Below are 21352 nucleotides of genomic sequence, written 5' to 3'. Positions count from 1 at the left end.
CATGGCACAGTCTCATACGGGTAGGCTGACATGGCAATGTGCTTAGCTCATGGCACAGGATGGGCCTGGCTCTCCCCGTGTGAGTATTTGGGCTTTGGATGTGTAGGTTCAGTAAACAACCCACCAGTAGTAAAACCTACTGTTTAAATGCAAATGCAAACTGAAACCAAGAACACCACTGAGCAGTTCGAGGATAACACTTGTCAAATGCGGAAAAAATCCATATGAATACTAATGAATGAGCTAGAAACGATTTGCTATTGGTCGCCTGGAATTACCAACCTGGGTAAACTTTGTTATAGGGAAATGTGTAAGCTCTTTGGGAGTTGTGTGCTTCTAAAATACTATTACGGCTGGGACTGAGTCGGTCACATCTTTACAATCTCCCAATTTCCCCTAAAAGTGTCCCACCACTGCCATGGTCCTGGCCTGCTAGGCCGCGAGTCCCCTGCTCTTGCTTTCTTCCTGCCTCTGATAGCCACAGCATACCTGACGTGGAGTCTCTTCTTCCTCTGCAGTGGCTGCTGCTCACTGGTCCACCCCGGACATCAAGGCTCTGTGGCAGTTCCGGGCCATGATAAAGTGTGCCATCCCTACCAGTGACCCTCTGCTGGACTACAACGACTACGGCTGCTACTGTGGCAAGGGAGGCAGCGGGACCCCGCTCGACACCTTGGACAGGTGAGTGAACCACCTCTGAGTTTATGGCGCATTACAGCCAGCCGGTCCTCATCTTGCCACACCCTCACTTGGTTGAACCAATCTCACCACCCTGGTTAATCACTTCACTATCTTGTACTCACCCGCAACACAAATACCAGCTCGAAGGTAGCAATCTAACCCTCAGGCCTCCCAGATGATCCACCAAGACCTAAAAGTACCTTTTAAAAGTGAAAAGAGATTAGAGTTGAATCTGAACTCACACATCTAACCGTCAAGCATTCACCCTAACTGCTCCTGTAGCCCTGTCAATCTTTTATATTGATACCTGACTGAAAGTGGCGTCCGGGAACTCAGGAAGCAACTATTTGTTATGTTTCTGCTGTTGTCACTCAGTTTGGCCCTATAAGGGTTGTCATAAACCCTTACATTCGGTGTCACATGCTTACAGCTGTGTAGGTAAGAGCCGCAAAGTTCAGAACACTATAGTACAAAGCTCTTCTCTTCTCTTCTCTTCTCTTCTCTTCTCTTCTCTTCTCTTCTCTTCTCTTCTCTTCTCTTCTCTTCTCTTCTCTTCTCTTCCCCTCTCTTCTCTCTTCTCTTCTCTTCTCTTCCCCTCTCTTCTCTTTTCTCTTCTCCTCTCTTCTCTTCCCTCCTCACCTTTCTGCATTGCTCTTTTTCTCTTTCTTGCTCTCACTATCTTTTTGTCTCACTCCCACTTTCTCTTTCTTGCTCTCACGTTCTCTTTTGTGTCAATTTCTCTCTCCCTCTCACTTTCTCTTTTTTTCTCTCTTGCCCTCACTTTCTTACTTTCTCTCACACTTCCTATTTCTCCTTCTTGTTTTCTCTTTCGCTCTCTCTCAATTTCTCTTTCTCTCTCTATTTTAATTTCTCTCTCGCCTTCCCTCTTCCACACCCTCTCCATTTAGACTTAGAATGTGGCAGAATTGTGAAACTGCAATTCTGGGTGGGTCTGGAGAACCTGGAGAAGATGTACACAAAGGTGTCTTTCACTCTTTTCCATGTGCTGACATGCCTCAAATACGGCTTCCCTGCTAGTGAACCGTGCTCCTTTTAGTGACCAATGGAACAAACCATGGTTTAGTAACTGTTATTTGAATTTCCCAGCCTGAACAAAATAATCATGCTTTGGGTATAATTTCTTCAGATTTGGAGAAACTGCCATTAAGGGATGTTATATTGCTGGGATCTCTTGTCCCGTGTTTTTTATGGTTGAGTATAGTGCTTCCGTCTTTACAAGACATCAGTGTAAAGGGCCCCTTCTTATGCGTGTAAAAGAAGATTACAAAATAACCATTGTTTTTCCCAAATGCCTTGCGATCCAGCGTTTACCATCCCACTGGTTCAGCCATGTTGAAAGTTATAATACTGATTCTAGCCTTCCCGTCCAGATTGTCAAAATATCCTTAAATGTACAGATTGTCAAAATATCCTGCCGACCCTACCTGTCTGACAAACTATCGCCCAATCTCTATCCCTTCTTTCCTGGGCAACCCCTGGAAAATCTGGCCATCTCCCAGGTTACTCTCCACACTGAATCTGTTGGTTGTCTCTATGACCATCAGTCTGGCTTCAGAGCAGCCAGAGTCACGGTAACTGCTCTCCTGAGCACCTGTGAAGATCTGCTCTCTAATCTTGATTCTAGCCTTCCTTCTGACCCCATCCTCCTTGACCTTTCCTTTGCTTTTGACATGGTCATTCACGCCATCCTGATCAATCGACTCCGTGAAAACCTGGGCATCACAGATCAGGCCCTGGAGTGGTTGACCTCCTTCCTCCTGGACTGACCCTCCCAGGTCCAACTTGGGTCCTTTCTCTCTGCCACCTCTCTCTCCACATGTGCTGTTCCCCATGGCTCTAACCTCTCACCCTAGCTTTCCAATGTCTACCTGGCCTCTTTGGCCCAATCTCTGCCTTCTCCTCTAACTTTCAATGTTATGCGGATGACACTTAGCTCACTTTCAGACTCCCCTCAGACTCCCATCCTCTCTCGCTCATTCCGGACTGTCTATCTGTGATTCAGGATTGGTGGTCTGCAACGATTTCTGCATTAATGCCAGCAAGACGGAGATCCTTCTCACTGGTAGCCCTACTCCTACTTTCCCTCCCTCACACTCTGGCCACCATCCTTGGGCCTTTTTCTTTGCCTTCCTGTGAGGCAAAAACCTTGCTGTCATCTTCGATTCCACTCTCTCCTTCTCTCCTCGCATCACATACCTTGCCAAGAAGGCCCACTACCAGCTGCACCTCCTCAGAGGTATTCTTCCTTTTCTCACTCTCCCCCAGAAGCTTACTGTCTCCAGAGCCCTGGTTCTCTCTAGGCTGGACAACTGCAACCGCCTCTTTCTCTGTCTGCCTTCCACTACTTTCCGCCCTTTGCAACTAATCTAGAACAGGACTGCAAGACTTATCCATGACCTGAAGCCCAGGGACTGTATCTCTCCAGCCCTGAAATCTCTCCACTGGCTCCCAGTGGCTGCAAGGATCAAGTTCAAGACCCTCTGCATCATCCACAAAGCTTTATGGGACCGTGGCCTGTATTACATCCAACTCTCTCTTCCAAAATACCTTCCTTCTCGTGTCCTTTGCTCAGCTACCTCCAACTCTCTAAGTGCCAGACACTTCTCCAGACAGAGAGTGGGGGGTAGTTCTTTCTCCTCTACAGGCGCCTCCTTCTGGAATGATATCCCTGCCCCGCTCAAACTTGAGCTGGACCAGTGAAGTTCCAGAAGCCTCTCAAGACCTTCCTTGTCTAGTCTGCTTTCTCTCTGTCTCTCCCCTGCTGACCTACCTGTTTGCTGCACCGACAGGTTGATTGGCTACCACCAGAGTCTCACTGGGTACCAGGCTCTTCCATGATCAGTCTCCCCTGCTCTGCCTCCAGGCTTACTGTGCAGGTAGGGGCTGTAGCTGTAACCTCTACAGCCCCTTGCATCCTTGCACTTATCCAGAGCCGTGCTGCCCTGGCAGCGCTCACTCAGAGCAATGCTGCCTTGATTGCACTTCCCCTTTTTCCCTCTCTCTGGCACTTCCCATGCACTTTTTTGCGCTGTCCCACTTGCATGATCTGAATGACACAAGGCCTAGTAAGATCATTTGTCTTGTCCTGCCTCTGTCCCCCACCCTTGTCTTGTCGCACCTAAAAACACTTGTGTACAGGCACGTTTTAAATGACATATCATACCATATCATTGTATTTGCACCACAGGTGGATATTTCCTTAGAATGGTGAGTTGCCACATAGCCATTGTTTTTCAAAGTCTCCCATTAACATATTTGCCAAACCTTGTGCAAAAGATGCACCCATTTCTGTACCCTTGTCTGTAAGTAAAAATCCCCACTACTCCCGTGCAGCATGCATATTGCTAATTCAACAAAATTGTGGGGATGGGTTGTGTGTTCACAGAATGCGTCAGTTGCATTATTGTTGCTTCTCGTTTAATAATGGTGTATAATGCATTAATATCAAAATACACTCAGAGATCAGATTGTGTGTTAAATTCCAAATTTTCCATGATGTTGATGACATTGCGTGAGTCAAAGAGAAAACATTTAGGACCTCATTCCAGGTATTGGGGTCCGGCACCCTTTCCGGACCACCATACTACAATGATGCCGGTAGGTGCCACGGATCCCCCAGCAGGCCAGACCTGCCGGCTTTTTTCAGGTCCCTACCGGCATGGTTGTCACAAAAGCTAGCAACGGTGCCGGTGCTTCCGTGTCCCCATTTCCATGGAGTCCAATCAGACTCCATGAAAATGCGGAGTAACCATTGCCGCCTCCCCTGTCATATTCTGGTGGCACCGGGATATCAGGCGGTAGTACTGCTGTTACACGGTTGCCGGAAACCCACCGCCTACCGGTGGGTTTTCCAGCAACCCCAAAATGAAGGCCCTAATCTTCTTGGCTAAGGGTTGGAGAATCTGATAATACGTTTACTGATTTTGTACAAGCACTCAACTATAGCCAGCATCCTGGATGGCTGATAAAGTGCCTATGAAGGTTTGGAGCCACAAAGAATGCAGTAGTTTGTGGGTCTTTCACATCAAGATAATCATGCTTATTTTGGGGGGCACACTCCTCACTATGTTCCTGGTTTAAAATGTCCCATGCTAGGGTTTGTGTTTCATGTTAGTGGTAGCTAGGCAGGTTTGGCTAATGCTCTATGTTATTATTAAGGTCATGTGCTATTTCATATGTGGGAGACATTCATTACTGCAATGTCACCCATTTTACTTTCAGGTTCAATAAATAATACTTGATTCGATATATGTTCCATCAAAGCTTTCTGTTCTACTTTGTTCAGATTGTGAGATTGATAAATAGGAATCGTATGCAGGTTTTGTTAACATTTAGTAGGAATTCTCTTGAAAGTGTGTACCACAGCTGGCATGTTTGTTCCAAAGTGATAGAGGTGGACCTAGACATGAAATTGGTGTTCATTTCTTCTCGTACCTCATTATGTGTATAAAAAAATAGTTTCAATTTTATTGTATGAAAAAATATATGCAATTCTATTTTGTTTACGTTATGGTGTATAATTGAATAGATACAATTTATGTTGCTGCCTTTATTTGTCTGTTGGTATATGCCATTCAACTTCACGCTGCCTGTATTTGTCAATACATGTCAATACATGTCCTCCTTTGACAATATCATACTGTTAGTATGTGTCTGCATGTGTCAATAACACCATGAGTCCACCTCAGCATCACACAGTCCCCTTATTGGGTTGCATGTTTCTGTCCTTCTCTTCCAGATGTTGCTATGTCCATGACGACTGCTATGGACAAGCAATGAACCATCCCGACTGTAACTGGGTCTTTGACAACCCCTACACCGAGAGCTACAGCCACACGTGCTCTGGGACCAGCATCACCTGCAGCAGTATGTACAGCAGTCGCCTTTTTGCATGTCTTTTCCGTTGGCAGTGTTTCTACGCCATCCTTTGTTCAGCCTATTCACATAACTTCCTCAGTCACTGCTCCACCTCCCACTAGTGGGTTGGGTCTGAGTACTTGCATTACCACAGCATGGAAAAACAGGGCTGTATGGCATTTTCATCATGATTACAACCAACAAGAGGGTTCAGATAGCCAATGGACAATGTAGTTAATAACCATGACCATATAGCAAAAATGGAAGTGGCAGGAAAGGTTTGATGTGTTTCCGACCTTCAAATTACTTTTTTCTAAGTGAAAGAGCGCCTTATTCCAGAGCGAAGGGGCAAGTGTTGAGAGTGCACCACCTCCTTTAGACCTGCACAAACTCCCAAGACAGACAGAAGACCCATATGGGTCTTGGTAGACAAACGAGAACATTTATCAGCCACAGACTTTCTCTAGCTTCATCCAGCATAACTGGCCTGAGCAAGGGCGTTGAAGCTCACTGCAGACCTCTGGGTTACATTCTGCTCCTCTGAAGTGGGCGCCACATGATTACAGCACACAGCAGTATGTGACTGAGGGGGACACATTCTTCACTCATCGAAATAAGAGTCATAGGATCAACGACACAGCTGGGACCCAATTAAATATACACCAATCAGAAACTCACAAGTGCATATCTTCCAATCAGAATAGAGTCACACTAATCTATAGGGAAGTGTGGAAAATTCTATACAAGCTGTGGTCCTGCTGAGTTGCTAGTAGCGCTATGACAGAGGCAGAGGCCAGACAAGCCGCTCTCTGATGGAAATTCCAATTGGCCACTTTCATCTTGGTCCAGTTGCTGACAGATGGATTTCAAAGACATCTTCTGAACTGCCATAGAGGCAATTCCAGTTGATTTAAGATGCATTTTTAGGACTGGTGTTTGGCTTCTAATGGTGTCTGTTGGGTTCAGTTGGTGTATTAGTTCATCAGTAGAGTTTGGATGGTCTTTTCCACTGAAACTATGTGTGCAGCGTTCGTGACCTGACCCACTTGGGTCATTTTTTGAGGACATTGGCCACCTTCTTGGTCACATCCTACCTAGTCCTACTCCACTTACCTTACTTGGAGACTTTAATCTCCATCCCTCCTCTCCTCATTCTGCTTCTCATTTTCTAGCCATACTTGATTCACGTCTGCTCTCTTCACTTCCTACTCCTCCCACTCATACTTCTGGTTCCACTCTTAACTTGATTTTTATTTCCTCATGTACTGCTTCTTCTATATGTGCTCTACCTCACCACTTATCTGACCATTCCTTACTTTCTGTTTCGTTGCTCCCACTCACTTCTCCCAGTATCTCCAGTTCTTCCTCATCCAATACATTCTTTAGGCGTGACTTACGCAACTTTAATTCCTCGCTCTTCTATGATACCTGTATTGACTCTCTTCTGTCTCTCACAAACTTTTCTGCTCTCTCTGCGTCCGCTCTTTCATCTCTTGCTTCTAGTCTTGATCAACTTTATCCTCGTTCTTCTTTTCAGCCCACTCTCAAACCTGGCCAACCATAACTTTCTCCCCATCTCTGTTCTCTGCGCTGTTTTCTTTGTCGCCTCGAAAGGCGATGGCACAAACTCTGTTCTCCCATTAATCATGCCACTTATTTTTCTTATCATACTCTTTATGTCACCTGTATTAACTCTGCTAAACGCACTTATTTCTCTGACCTTCTCCATTCTCAATCTACTCACCCTCGGCGTCTCTTTCAAACACTAACTCGGCTTCTTTCTCCTGCTTTACCTGATCCTTCTTTTAATTCATCCTTATCAGCATCTGATCTCGCAGCAAATTTATTTTCTTCTAAAGTTCACTCCTTACGTCAGGATATTCTATTGTCACCCTCTTATAACTCCTCTCCTTCACCATTCCCTGCTCCTTCCAACACTGGGCCTCATTCCGAGTATGGCGGTAAGGATAAGCGGCCACCGGTAACGAGACCGGTGGCGGTGATCTCTTACCACCATATTCCGAGTTCCCTTTGCGCCCTCGCCCTTAACGCCTGCTTTGAGCAGGTGTTAAAATCGAGGGCGCAAAGGGGCCTCCAAGCCAATAACGGTGACCGTAATGAACGGTCACCGTTATTTCCATCTTCCCCATTCCCATTGAGCCCTATGGGGGCTCATTTGGGAATGGGGAAGAGCCTTGGTGAATGGGGAATTACCGCCCCGCCAACCTTGGAATGGGGCGGTAATTCCGGCATCCACCATGGCGCTGCCGGTCCGGGTACGGCGTCAACCAAGGCGTTAATAGCGTCATTGGTTAGCGCCGTACTCGGAATGAGGCCCACTGTCTCTAACTTCGCCCCTGTTTCTGATTCTGAGGTGGCTCTCCTCTCCTCTTGTCTAACGCTCACCCCACTCATGCCCCTACTAACTCTATTCCTTCTTCACTCATTCCCAAAATCTATCTGCTTTTGGTACCCTTTCTTACCTCTTTATTCAATATCTGTCTCTCCACTCCTACCTCCCCCTCTGCTTTCAAACATGCTATCATTATTGATATACTAAAAAAAACCTACAGCTAATCCCCTTCTTGTCTCAAACCTTCATCCTATATCTCTCTTACACTTTTTATCTAAACTCCTTGAGCGTCTTGCTTATTCAAATATCTCCACATTCGTGTCTGGTCTATCTCTTCTTCTTCCCACTCAGTCTGGCTTTCGTCCCTGTCACTCCACTGAAACAGCCCTGACTTGTGTGCTTAATTCTCTTCTCACAGCTTGTTACTCTAAACACTATTCTGTTCTCATTCTTCTTGACTTATCTGCTGCTTTCGACACTGTGGATCACTCTTTGCTTCTGGACTCTCTTTCCTCATATGGCTTTCATGTCTCTTTTCTCTTGTGGATTTCCTCTTACTTTTCCAATCGCACATTCGCTGTCTCCTGGGGTTGTAACACCTCTTCACTTTTTCCTCTGGATCATGGTGTTCCCCAAGGCTCAGTTCTTGGTCTGTTTCTATTTTCTTTATATACTTACTATTACTATACTATAATCTCTTCTTTTGGACAATCACACCACTTCTATCCTGATGATACTCAGCTCTTTCTATCCTTCTCCTCTTTTACGCCTGACATTCACTCTACTCTCTCAACTTGCCTTTCTGCAGTTAAATCCTGCATTGCTCCCATTCTCTAACTCTGAACGCCGGAAAGACTGAAGTCTTATTCTTTCTCGCTAACACTCTCCTACCACAGTCTCCTCCCCCATTTATTTCTTTTCATCCCTCCTGTCTGTCACTTCTGCTGCCCGTAATCTTGGTCTCTACTTCGATTCTAACCTTTGCTTTGTTCATCATATCTCTCTCACATCCTGTACCTGTTGATTTCATCTCTACAACATTTGCAGAGTCTGACCTTTTCTCACTTTCCATGCCACACAACTTCTTATCTCATCGTTAATCTTTTCTCGACTTTTCCATTGTTCTGTCAGGTTCTTTGGTCTTCCTCACTCATGCCTTGCTCCTTTTAAATCTATCTATCATTCGTCTATTCGTTCACTCTGTCTTCTCTCTCATCGTGACTCGATTTCTTCTTCTCTTACCTCACTTGGTTGGTTGTCTTTCTACTCTCAGGTTAAATACAATTTTCTTTGCCTAGTTTTTAAATCTCTTTATGGACTTGACCCTGACTATCTTGCATCTCTTCTCTCATTCTACTCTCCTTCTCGTTCTTTCCGTTCCTCTGCTCTTTTTAGACTGACCGTTCCCTGTCCTCCTTGCGCTCAATCCCGCTTTCGTTCGTTACAGCTCCTTGCCCCTCTCCACTGGAACATGCTCCCTCTGTCTCTTCGTTCTATTACTTCTTACTCTTTGTTCCATTGCTCCTTAAAAAATCACCTTCTTCAGTACCCTGATTGGTTGTTACTGGCTGTAGCTGAACCATGATTTGCACCATTGATTTTTTATTTTTTTATTCTTTTTTATTTTACTTGATTCAATTTACAAAAGAAATTTTTACAAGAAAAATAGACATTTTCCCTCCTTCCCTACTTTAAATTGTATGTTCCAACCCAAAGATAAATATCGACAATGAGCGAAGGAAAAAAGAAAGAGAGATTCCTTGACACCAGACTGGTTGTGGTCGTGGGTGACCTAACGATGGAATGGTCCATCACCCTTCCAGTCTGAGTGTAAATAGGATAGGCAGGGGTCTCCAACTGGTCTCATTCCTAGATTTCAAGTTCATGAAAAATTGTGAGACTGCAATCACATAAGAGGTGTTGTCTCCCTCTATTAGTTTATTCCACCAGTCCTCTTCTCCACATATAGTCGACTCCTTGAATATGTGGCCAAGGTGTCTACTTTTCAGGTCCGTCAAATTTGTACATGCCAATAGTAGATGTCTCAGTGTCTCAATTTGATCTGTTTTTTTACAGTAACGACAGCTGTTATCCAATGAAATTTTTCTTATGCCTCTGATTTCATTTGTTAACAAAAGGTTCATTCTGAAGCGCATAAACGTGTTTCGTAGACGTCTGTTTGGGAACTTTTTTAGACAGTTTGACATATCGTTTATGCCCTTTGTTGTAGGCGGCTGGTGGTTTATTAATTTGCTTCAGTTTTCCAGAGATGTCGCCTGAATCCAGTCTCGTTCCCACAGTTTTTGTTTAACTTTATCTGGATTTTGTATCAGTTCTTCCTCCGAGCTATCTATCTTGTCCAAAGTTTTTTGATTTTCTATCTCCCAGTTCGTCAGAAGGTTACTTCTATGATCTTCAAGTTCAGCACAGATAATAGTAGCTACATTTGGACATTTGCTGATTTTAATCTTTCTGTATAGCATTATTGTATTTCTTACCACCATCGACTCTAATGATTGTAGTCCCAATTCTTGGCGTATGGTTGAAACAGGCGTTGATGCTGGTAGGTTCAATGTGCTTCGCCAAAAGAGCCCTTCAATACGCTTCCAGAATTTTCGCCGGATCATCCGAATTGCATCTGCTCCGTATGTTAGGGATGGTACCACCTTTCCCTTATAGAATTGTATCAAGGGAATTATTGTAAATTTACAGAATCTTCCGTCTATCATTTTAGCCTGAGTGGCCAACTTATTTGTTTTTTCCAAGAGATGTTCTTACATTGGGCACTCTTGTTTGTTATTGCTAAGGATTACCCCTAGGTACTTAAATTCTTTCACCTCTTCGATCTTCTCGCCTTCCAAAGTCCAAATGAAGTTATCAGTGCATGGGTTATGTTTTTCCATAATCATGACTTTGATTTTAGTTTTATTGATTTCCAAATTGTTCTTCTTTATATAAGCTGCCAACTCATTTAGTTGGTGCTGAAGTCCAATAGGTGTAAAATCCAATAAAATAAGATTGTCTGCATAGAGTAATCTGGAGATCTTAGATCTTCCTACTGTGGGTGGAAATGAGCGGATCTCTAGTTCTCCATCTTTGATATTCCAGAGCTATGAATTAAATAGCGTCGGGGCAAGAGGGCACCCTTGCTTTATTCCTCTGGCCGTGGTGATTTGTTCTGAAAGGCACCCTGCTTGGTTTAGATGTATTCTAATAGAGGTCTTTTGATGACGAGCTCTAATGGGTTCCAAGATCCCTTCCGAGCAGCTTTTTGTTCTTAGTTTTCCCATAGGATTTCCCGGTTGACCTCGTCGAACGCCTGGACCAGGTCAACAAATGCCAGGTGTATTTTTGGGCTTCCTTCATGGATCTTACTTTTTAAGATGCTTAACAGCAAGATGTTTACAGCTGTCCCTGCATCCTCCACAAACCCAGATTGAAGTGGATCTTTATTGCCCGAGGTTCTTGCCCAGATTTGAAAGTTTTCCAGGAGTAGTGAGCCAAAGATTTTTCCAACCACATCGAGGAGAGCTATTGAGCGATAGTTCTTAGGTTCCTCTCTAGGGCTGTGTTTATATATCGGCACGATAGTTGCTGTTGTCCATGAGGTGGGTATGGATCTATGGAATGTACACTTCTTTATCACTTCATGGATAAATTCCACCCATTCTTCTTTATTTTCTTTTAAATCAGCGTTTGTGATGCCGTCTGGGCCAGGGGCCCTCGAGTTGTTTAACCGTACAAGTTTTCTCATGATGTCGTCCCGCTCCCATGTTGTCGCCCAGGAGATGTTTGAGGGAGCAGATGTTGTTGTATTTTGCCATCCAACTTTCTGGAATAAATTACTAAAATGTTTCCTCCAGGCCTCTTCTACGACAAAATTATTTATTGCATTTGCTCGGGTCCCCGAAGTTGTTCTTATCAAGGTCCAAAAATCTCTATCATTTCCTGCTAAATATCGTCCTCAGCATTGCGGCAGCGTCTGCCTGGTCAATTGTTGCTCTATGAAGCCATAACCAGCTTTTATACAACCTTTCCACCGCTTTTACTTGGTTCTTCATTTCAGGGGTTTTTATTTTTCTTGCAAGACGTTTAAGTTTTCGTAGTTTTTTCCTCTCCTCCAAAATGCATTTGTTAAATTTGTGTATATGGTTTTTTATCTCACGATTGGGCCACACTTTTTTTTTTTCATAGATTTTTAATAGTGAACGATAATCAATGTTGTCTTTTTCTATTATCGATCCACTTTGTCAATTTAATTTGCATATGGCAGTATGCATATTGTTGTTAATTCTTCCACTGCCTTAGTCTTGTGCCTCCTTTGCACTCTTCAATCTCAGCAGTCATTGTTGGCCTAATAGTCCTTATATGTGTCCATTTTGCCTTTAATAAATTGTGATCACTATTAGATGTTTTACCACCTCAGAATCGACCATAATCCTCAGCATTTCATTAGAGACAAATATGTGATCTAAATTTGCCTTCTGGTTGTTTCTTTCCCACGTCGGAATTGGTGGGCCATCACTAAGCATCGTTGTTTCTAAACTGTGGAGGTCCCATGCTGACATCATCCCCTTCCATAGGTGGCCTCGGACCATGTTTAGGGGAATTTTTTTCATAGTTCCCTTAGCAACTTTGGTTTTAGGGCAGACCGCGTTCAGGTCCCCACAAAGAATAATACATTTCGGGGCCCATTCTAAGTGTGTTTCTTCTAATATGCTGTTTCCTGTTTTCAGAAAATCTTCGTTCCTAATTGCCGCAGGATTCCAGTAGGTATTTATCAAGACAATTATTTCGTATTTTGCGCTTTTTTTAATTGTTGATGTCTACCGATGTTTTGGTCCATCTTAAAACGGATACTTGGAAGTGGGCGTTAGAGACTTCTGTTTTTATATGTTGGATTCCCACACATGATCTAATGGCCGTCATCAAACCTGACGCTGGTCGACCCTTGCCAGAAAAGGTTGCCGGGGCTAGGAAGGTTTCGTATCCCTCCAAAAAGGGTTTATGGGTTAGCCATGTCTCTTGGAGACATAAGATATCAAACTCCCCAAGATTGACGTCACATTCTGCCAGGGGGTGGGTGAAGCCTCTGGTGTTCCAAATTCCCATTACAATGGTATCAGTCTCATCTTCCGTCCCTCCTCCCCGCACTTGGTCCGTGGGCTCCCTAACTTCTCTTAATGGCTAACTCTTCTTACTTAGTGCTTTTGAGATCCATGACCATCTCTCGACCACATCTTCTTCTACATCCTGAGGGGTGTTCCTAGCTGTTGATCTGTTTTCCCTTGGTAGATCTTCTTGTGGAAATGTTATTGTCAGGCTCCGAGAGGGGCCCTTGGGTATCTTCCATTATTATTTTATTTCTCCTCTGTGTCGAGCTGTAATGATTCTGAAAGCTTAGCATTTTTCTGTGTGACCCTTTCCTTAGATCTCCGTGAGGGGCCTTTTGAGCGTGCCCGCACTTTCTCCAGTTTAAGTTGTGCACTTTCTTGTGTTTCCCATTTGTTGTTTTCATGGTCCCGATGTTTATTTCTTACGTGGTGCTCACACAGACCGTATCCCAGCATTTGGAAACTTTCCTGTTCCGCTGTTATCATGGCCCTAATTATTGGAGATGGAATGTGCAAATAAACACAGCTCTTTTACCCGACGTACTGAATTCCACAAATCTGATATCACCAGAATTAATCTGTCTCAGATTTGGTATACATTTCATGAGGGCCAGTGTGTTCTTCCTGTTCAATATCAATTTATCTCGTGAGTCACCCACACGTTCCAGTTTGAAAGACCTTTCACTTCCAATTTTTTTGCTAGATGGAATATAAACCTCTTTCTCGTTTTCTGAGTTGTTATTTCTTTTGTTTCTTAGTTTTCTCTCAGGACGTGAGTCTCTTTGGTTTCTTTTTCGAATATATTCTGTCTTTATCTTATTAACAGATTTAACTTCCTCCCGTGTCTGGTTTTTTGAGGTTCTTTTTGGGCTTCGTGATCTGCTTCTATAGTTCCTATCCCTTGGATTGCATTCTTTCTCTCTAAATGGAGATCCTCCTTTGTTTCTTTCTCTCGTTGGCATTGTATCCCTTACGCTGGCCGCTTGAACCCCAGCGACTATTTCACGCCGTTCTTCTAGGGTGAGAAAAGAGCTGTTTTTGTCTTTTTCTACCATTTCACTATTTTTAACTTCACGTTCTATTATCTCACGTTCCAATTGGTGCTTCTCTAGATTGGGGTCTATATCCCCGCTTTCGTCGGAATAAACCGACAAGTCCATAATGTCAATGCTTTCTTCATGGTCTTCAGTGTCCTGTTGACATATAGTTAACGGTGCGACTTGAGCTGATTTTTCCCCCGTTGGGAGTTCTACTTCATGAAAAAACACTGATCTCTTTTTCATTTGTTCATTTGACTGCGTTTTCTTTTCCTGGGGATTACAAACTTCCTTTGTTGTCTTAGTGTGAGCTTGATTTCTTTCTAACATAACCACCCTTTGTCCGGCTTTGGTTATGTTTATTTTTCCATTTTCAAAAAGCGGATATGTTAATTGTTCCCTTGTTTGTAATTTAAAATGTTCTGACTCAGAGTTCTCATTTTATGATTTATGTTTTTTTCGCCTCGGTTTGAGGCTCTCTTCTTCCTACATCCTCTGCAGATACTTAGCCCATCTTTTTCCAAGGTCGAAACGACACACCCATTTGTAGGCTGTTTCTTAATTGGTCCCTTCAGTTTTACCCCTTGTTGGTTTCGTACTTTAGTTTGGGGGACTTTCTTGAGTTCTTCTCCGAGATTCAGAAGGGGGATGTCGCTCTCTTTTGTCATTTGTGGTTCACCCGGCTGGTCTCCTGGCTCTCGATCCAGTTCATTTCTGACTTCTTTTAGTGTGACTTCCGTCTGAGTAGCGATTGAGTTGTTTTTCAGGTTGCACCGCAACGTTTCTATGTTAGTTTGTTGGCCAGAATCTCTGTTTATTACGTTATCGGGAGCATGAGGTTTCCCCCCCCTTAATTCCATAGCCATGATAAAACCTTCAACATAGGTCATCTTCGTGTGGAGCATTGCTACCAAGGTTAGTTGGTCCTTTAAAGTATCATGTATGGACTCATACAATTTACAAAATGGGTTAATTGCGATATTTATTGCTGACATTATAGCATATATGTCAGTTTTATTTATTGTTGGTTCCTTCTCATTGTCAGTGGTCACCGTTGAGGATCTTCTATTTCGTGTTGGTGTACTATTCTCATTATTCTCTGTCCAGTTCAAAGATCTTCTATTTTGTGGAGGGGATCTTGTGTAAGGACCTGGCGTGGGGCTATGGACAAAATCGTTAGCCCTTACAGATTTTTCCCTTTGGAGTTCCTCTTCTGTAGTTGTTATTTTTTTCTAGAATGTTATCTTGTTTTTTCCTCCCAGATCCACCCTCCAGTGACAGATCCCTTGGGTTAATTCTCACTTGAGGTATGATTCTGTCTTTCGTTGAAGTTGAAATGACCTTTTCAGCAGCTGGGGTCTCCTGTAGAGGATCCCTTATGAGGATCTCACCCCCCCTCGGGGCAATTTCGTCTATTATCCCCACACTGGGGTCCTTCGGTGTGTGTTGGTCGATCTCATTAATACTGTCGAGTGCGATTACTCCCTTAGATGTGCAGGAGCTCCCTTTGGCCGGTGGTTTCTGTTTCACCGTAGAACAATCGCTCTGATCTTCATGTGTTTTCTCAATTTGTATGTTATTTTGGGATGGCAGGTTCATAGCGGGCGACACCCCCTGAAATTCTGGATCTTTGAAGTATCGAATTCCAGGTTTTAAGGTGGCTCGAGGGGAGGCTCTTCTCATCCCTGACCATACAAACCTTGGCTCTTGCATACTGTCTTATGTTTGGGAAATATCTCCCTCCAGTAACTCAGTGTCTGATAGTTCCTCCCTTTGGTCTTGTGATTCCATTGATGTTTTTTTGAAAAATCTGGCTACTGAGTTTGCAGAGTGCTTGTTTGCTTTTAATCTGAATTTGGCTTTCCTCACCGTTCTTTTAGGTTGTGACCCTAAAGTGTTTTCCTGAGTTGGTTTCTCCTTCTCTATTGATGATTTTGATTTGCTTTCTCTTTGTTTTTGAACTGATTTTTTTGAGATATTGTTTGATGACGGTTTCCTTGGTGTTGTACCCTCCTCACTCTCGTTGGGTACGCTATGTACTTGCAGTAAGCCAATATTCTCGGAGTTATTGTCACTTAGGGGGACCTCCTTTTCTTTGTTTACTGAGTCCTCCTTATGTGGCTCCTGTTGTTGGGTATTTATTTCTGAGACAGCTTTGTCGCAAATGGTAATTGTGTTGTACTTTTCGAGTCGTCTGTTGTTTTTTTCCCCTCGTTACATGTAGGTGGGGGAACATAGTTTTGGGCGTGACTGTCACCCGAGTCCTCCCTCAATTCTAGGTGCATTTTGTAGAGTGGGTCCACCCACTGACACAGCACAGTAAAGATAGAGAGCAGACTGCCCCAGACTGCTTCCAACCTCAGCTTCCAAACTCTGCGTCCGCTCCGTGGACTGAGGTGGGTTTTGTAGAGTGGGTCCTCCCACTGACACAGCACAGTAAAGATAGAGAGCAGACTGCCACAGACTGCTTTCAACCTCAGCTTCCAAACTCCGCGTCCGCTCCGCAGACTGAGGTGGGTTTTGTAGAGTGGCTCCTCCCACTGACACAGCACAGTAAAGATAGAGAGCAGACTGCCACAGACTGCTTCCAACCTCAGCTTACAAACTCTGCGTCCGCTCCGCGGAGTGAGGTGGGTTTTGTAGAGTGGGTCCTCCCACTTACACAGCACAGTAAAGATAGAGAGCAGACTGCCACAGACTGCTTCCAACCACAGCTTCCAAACTCCACGTCCGCTCCGCGGACTGAGGTGGGTTTTGTAGAGTGGGTCCTCCCACTGACACAGCACAGTAAAGATACAGAGCAGACTGCCACAGACTGCTTCCAACCTCAGCTTTCAAACTCTGCTTGATTTTATGTACTGTTGATCTTCTATGTAAAGCGCTTTGGAAAAAGGCACTATATACAGAACAATACAAATACAAAAACTACTATTAGGTTTTAGTGTCTCATTAGATTTTAGTGTGTTGATGTAAAGATCAGAAAAGAAGAAGGGGTTGTGTGGACTAATACGGCTTCCTCATGGAGATTGAAGAGTGAACTGTTTGACAGCACTGGTCAGAGTGTGGATAGAGTCTGAAAGCATAAGAGAGCTGTGATTTTACAAGCGAGAGACACACCACACATAGACAGATGTGAGGGACACAGAGACACACACCAAAGCAGGTACAAATGGGGCAAGAATGTGCAGGAGTGCAGGGGATATGATGTACTTGGCAGTGGTTGAGTTGAGGTGACTCAACCGAGAGATGTTTGTGTTCAGTGGATGCTGGAAGGAAGTCATGGGCGCACAGCTTCAAATGTTGGTATGAATCCATGCCTAGACCGAGCTGGAAGGTTCAAGTTCTAGACCGAGATGGAGGGTTAAAGTTCTGGCCAATACCAATGCCTGGAACAATCAGGGACACGACCATCAAAAATCTTGAAGCATCGCTGTAGCCATGGCATCAAGTCTCTGAAGATGAAGGTTGGTCGGGTGGAAACTAGTAGTCTAGATTACTGAGGACACGGACTGCTAGTGGTTTATTGGTTATATAAGGTCTTCATAGGGTCTGGTTGGCATAGCATGGACATTAGGGCTCAGCAAAGGTCCAGGTAGTAGAATTAATTTGAATTGACTCAAAGAGGGGTCCATGGACAGGGTCATAGTTGTGAAGAGGCTCTGCTAGGCTCTGAGCATCATTCAGGCTGAAGGCTAAACCAAGTACAAGGTAGTATGATGTTGCCAGTAAAAGAACATCATATGTAAGTTATAATCAAGTTAATAAAGAAATATACTGAGGTTGTTGGGGTAAAGTTGAGTTGCAGCCCTTAGGCAACAGGGAAGGGGAGACTGGAACATGGTGTTGCATATTGTACAATGTCCAAAGCCCATATGCTGTGCTTGGATCCAGTGGAAACGATTTGCAACTGGTAAATTGTATCTTTCCCCAGGGCTGAATCTCTCTTTTGTGATCCTGTGTCCCTCAGCTCTCCCCATCTCAGCTCCTCATCTTCTTTCCACAGGTAAAAACAACCCTTGTGAGGCATTTATCTGTGAGTGCGACCGCGCTGCCGCCATCTGCTTCTCCAAAGCTGGCTACAACCCCGAATACAAGAACGTGGACACAAAGAAATACTGCCAGTAAAGATCACCACAGAGCACAACCTGCCCAACAAAAATACCTGGGCGCCATAGTAAGATTAACAACATTTCCAGAGCAAGGATAATCCAAGACCAACCATGATACATACAGAAGCAGGAGGTGGAGCCCTTTCCAACATGGTGCCTGTGCTCACCCTCCTGTTTCAACTGCCTTTATGGGACAACCGACATTTTATTAGCTTTTTCTGATGAATGATCCTCATGGTCTGTCCATGTAGCAAAACAAAATAACCAAGGACAGCTCATGAAGCCGTAAATCCTCTCTTTAACTTATCTGTGTTCGATCATTTAATAAACATGTTTTGAAAAACGATGTCATGTGTACTCATCTCTGTTCAGGTGATCATGAACACCATTGCTGTGCAATAATTAGTGACTTTCCACACCTAGAGGTCCATTGTAGGCAAGTTTGTTTGTTTGTTTGTTTGTTTATTGATTTGATAATGCGCCCTGAGCGCTTGAGCAGCTGGGCGCAGCATTACAGGAATTCTCGAAGCTTAGTTGCAATGCCTGTCACAATTTAATACATACATGTAGTTACAATGTGAAATACATAAAATAATACATCAAACAGTGCAGTCATTTGATACAATGTGGATACAGTGAGTGAGGTGGAATAGATATTGGCTATTCCTAGAGCATGGAGGGGGTATATCGGATAAACGTTAGACTAGCAGGACGTAGGTTAGTAAAAGCCTGTGGTTACAGCTATGAGTAGGAAGATAAGTAAGTCACCGTAGTGCTGTCAGGTGCTTTGACAAGGTTGTCAGAGTGAAGAGGTTAAAGGTCGTTAGAGTGAAGCCATTTGAGGGCATTGGTTCTGAATCTAGTGTAAGGTAAGGGGCGTCTAAGGTCAATAGGGAGTGTATTCCATGCTTGAGCAGCTTTAACTAGGAAGCTAGTTCCTCCCGCCGTGGTGAGTTTAAATCTGGGGATGTCAAGCAGGAAGGTATTGGCAGATCTCAGAGGTCGGGAGGTGAATTTCCTGGTGATTTGTTCCGATAAGTAGGGGGGGTGCTAGATTGTTGAGACATTTAGAGGTGATAGATATAGTTTTGAGGAGGATTCTGTCCTTTATTTTTAGCCAATAGGCCTCTTTCCTGAATTTAGAGATGTGCTCTCTATGAGGGATGTTCAGAGCTGCTCTTAGAGCATTGTTTTGCAATCTTTGGAGGTTGTCAGTGACATACTTGTTGGCTCCTGAGCACAGGGCATTGCATTAGTCTAGTCTAGACATGATAAGAGCATTGGCCAAGGTGATGCAACTGGCATTGGATAGGAATGGTCTGGCAGCTCGGATCAATTTACAGGTGTAGGCGGTAGTGGAGGAGAGGGAGCTAACTGACTTTTTTAGGTTAGGAGAGGATTCCAGGTAGAATCCTAGAGTTTTGACCTCAGGCATAACCTTAATGATATTGTTGTCAATGTTGAAAGATATATAGTTTGGGGTTAGTTTTTTTAAGTTGAAGTCAAATCTGAGGAGTAGGATCTCAGTTTTGTCGTCATTCAGGCAGAGGCCGTGGGTTGCCATCCATGCCTGAATGAGGATGTATATTTTATTCACCAAGGCCAGGTCTTCTTCATAGTTGCCGAAAGGGGTATGAGGAGCTGAGTGTCATCTGCGTAATTAGTGTAGGTGACACCCAATCTATCCAACTTGTCAAATAGTGGCTTGGTGAAGATGTTATACATGGTGGGTGATACACAGGATCCCTTTAGGATTCCACATGTTATTTGGATAGGATCAGCGCAAGAGGAGGTAGAGAAGACTCTGAGAGTTTGGTTGGCTAAAAAGGATTGAACCCAAGCTATGGCTTGTCCTGTGAAGTTGGCAGCAAGTCTTAGGTGGCTACATAAAACTGCATGGTCCACCAAGTCAAAAGCTGCTGATAAGTCCAGCAGTATCAGCAGGGAGGTTTTGCCATTGTCTTTTAGCTCCTCGATTTTAGTCTTAAGGTCTAGCAGGGCTGTTTCGGTGCCATGGAGAGGGCGGAATCCTGATTGTTGTGAGCCTAACAAATGATTTGTTTCTAGGTAGTCCTGAATTTGTAGGTAGGCTACTATGTCAATAATTTTGAGTAGGAAGGGTACAGTGGTGATGGGTCTATAGTTAGTGGGTATTGAAGGGTCAAGAGTTTGTTTTTTCAGTAACGGGAGGACCCAGGATTCTTTCAAGTTGGTACGTATAGTGTTTGATTTAAAGGAGGAGCTGTTAATCTTTGAGATGAAAGGGCCTAAGTCTCTAGCCACATCCTTTATTATTTGCGGTGGGCAATTGTCACCCTTGCAATTGGAAGGTTTCAGGGAGAGAATGACCTTTTCAGTATTGACGATTGAGATGGATTTGAAGCTAAATGGTGTAATAGTATTATGCTCAGTGGACGGTGCTAGTAGTTGGTCAGCGATGTGCAGAGAGTCTTTTTTTTTTAGTTATTGTGAGTTGAAGGGAGGACATTTTATTTGATAAGGCGTTCTGTATATTAGTACACTTTGAGACAGTGTCAGCTGGTTGTATGGGGGATTCCATTTCACGGAGGATGGAGAAGAGTTCTTTCGTGTTTGATTGGGCCTTTGTGATTCTGTCATCAAATAAGTTTTTTTGTGTTGATGATTTCTTTCTTGTAATGTTTAGATAGTTGGGCTAATTTGGCTTTATTGTTGTCAGTAGGTGAGTTGCGCCAGATAGTTTGTAACTTTCTTTTCTGTTTTCTTAGTTCATTAAGTTGGGGGGTGAACCAGGCATTTAAATGCGCTTCCTGTTAACTTTTGCGCAGTTTAGTAGGGGCAATGATGTCTAGTGCTTTGGTCATGGCAGAGTTAAAGGTGTCCACTAGGGTGTCAGGATCATTGTTATTCTCCAGGCCATTAATAGCAGGGATGAGGAGCGGGATGAGTTTTTCAGCAGTGATATCTTTTTTACTTCTGGCAGGTAAGGGGGTATCATGCTGATAGTTTTGGAGGTGAGGAGATCAAGTAAGGCGGTGAAGTTGATTAAGTAGTGGTCTGTCCAAGGTTGTGGGACAATGTCGGTGATGGCAATGTTGCAATTAAGTTCAGATACCCAATCGAGAGTTCTGCCCTTAATGTGGGTAGGTAAGAGGACTTTTTGGGTAAGCCTGTGGTCGTTGAGTAAGGCTGTTATTGAGT

The 21352-nt window shown here is 43.9% G+C and overlaps 1 protein-coding gene across 1 annotated transcript; it reads left to right on the top strand.

The window, feature by feature from the left end:
- Positions 1–574: 574 nt before the first annotated feature.
- Positions 575–18336, top strand: LOC138493351 (phospholipase A2, minor isoenzyme-like). Its single transcript, XM_069620407.1, has 3 exons — positions 575–681; positions 5441–5568; positions 18067–18336. Exons 1-3 carry the CDS (start codon positions 575–577, stop codon positions 18186–18188), a joined length of 357 nt encoding a protein of 118 aa, XP_069476508.1. The 3' UTR covers positions 18189–18336.
- Positions 18337–21352: the final 3016 nt, after the last annotated feature.

This window comes from Ambystoma mexicanum, chromosome 10, assembly GCF_040938575.1.
Source record: "Ambystoma mexicanum isolate Mex_15411 chromosome 10, UKY_AmexF1_1, whole genome shotgun sequence".
NCBI lineage: Eukaryota > Metazoa > Chordata > Amphibia > Caudata > Ambystomatidae > Ambystoma > Ambystoma mexicanum.
Note: the sequence above shows the minus strand (reverse complement) of the source record. Positions and strands in the feature narration are given on the sequence as shown.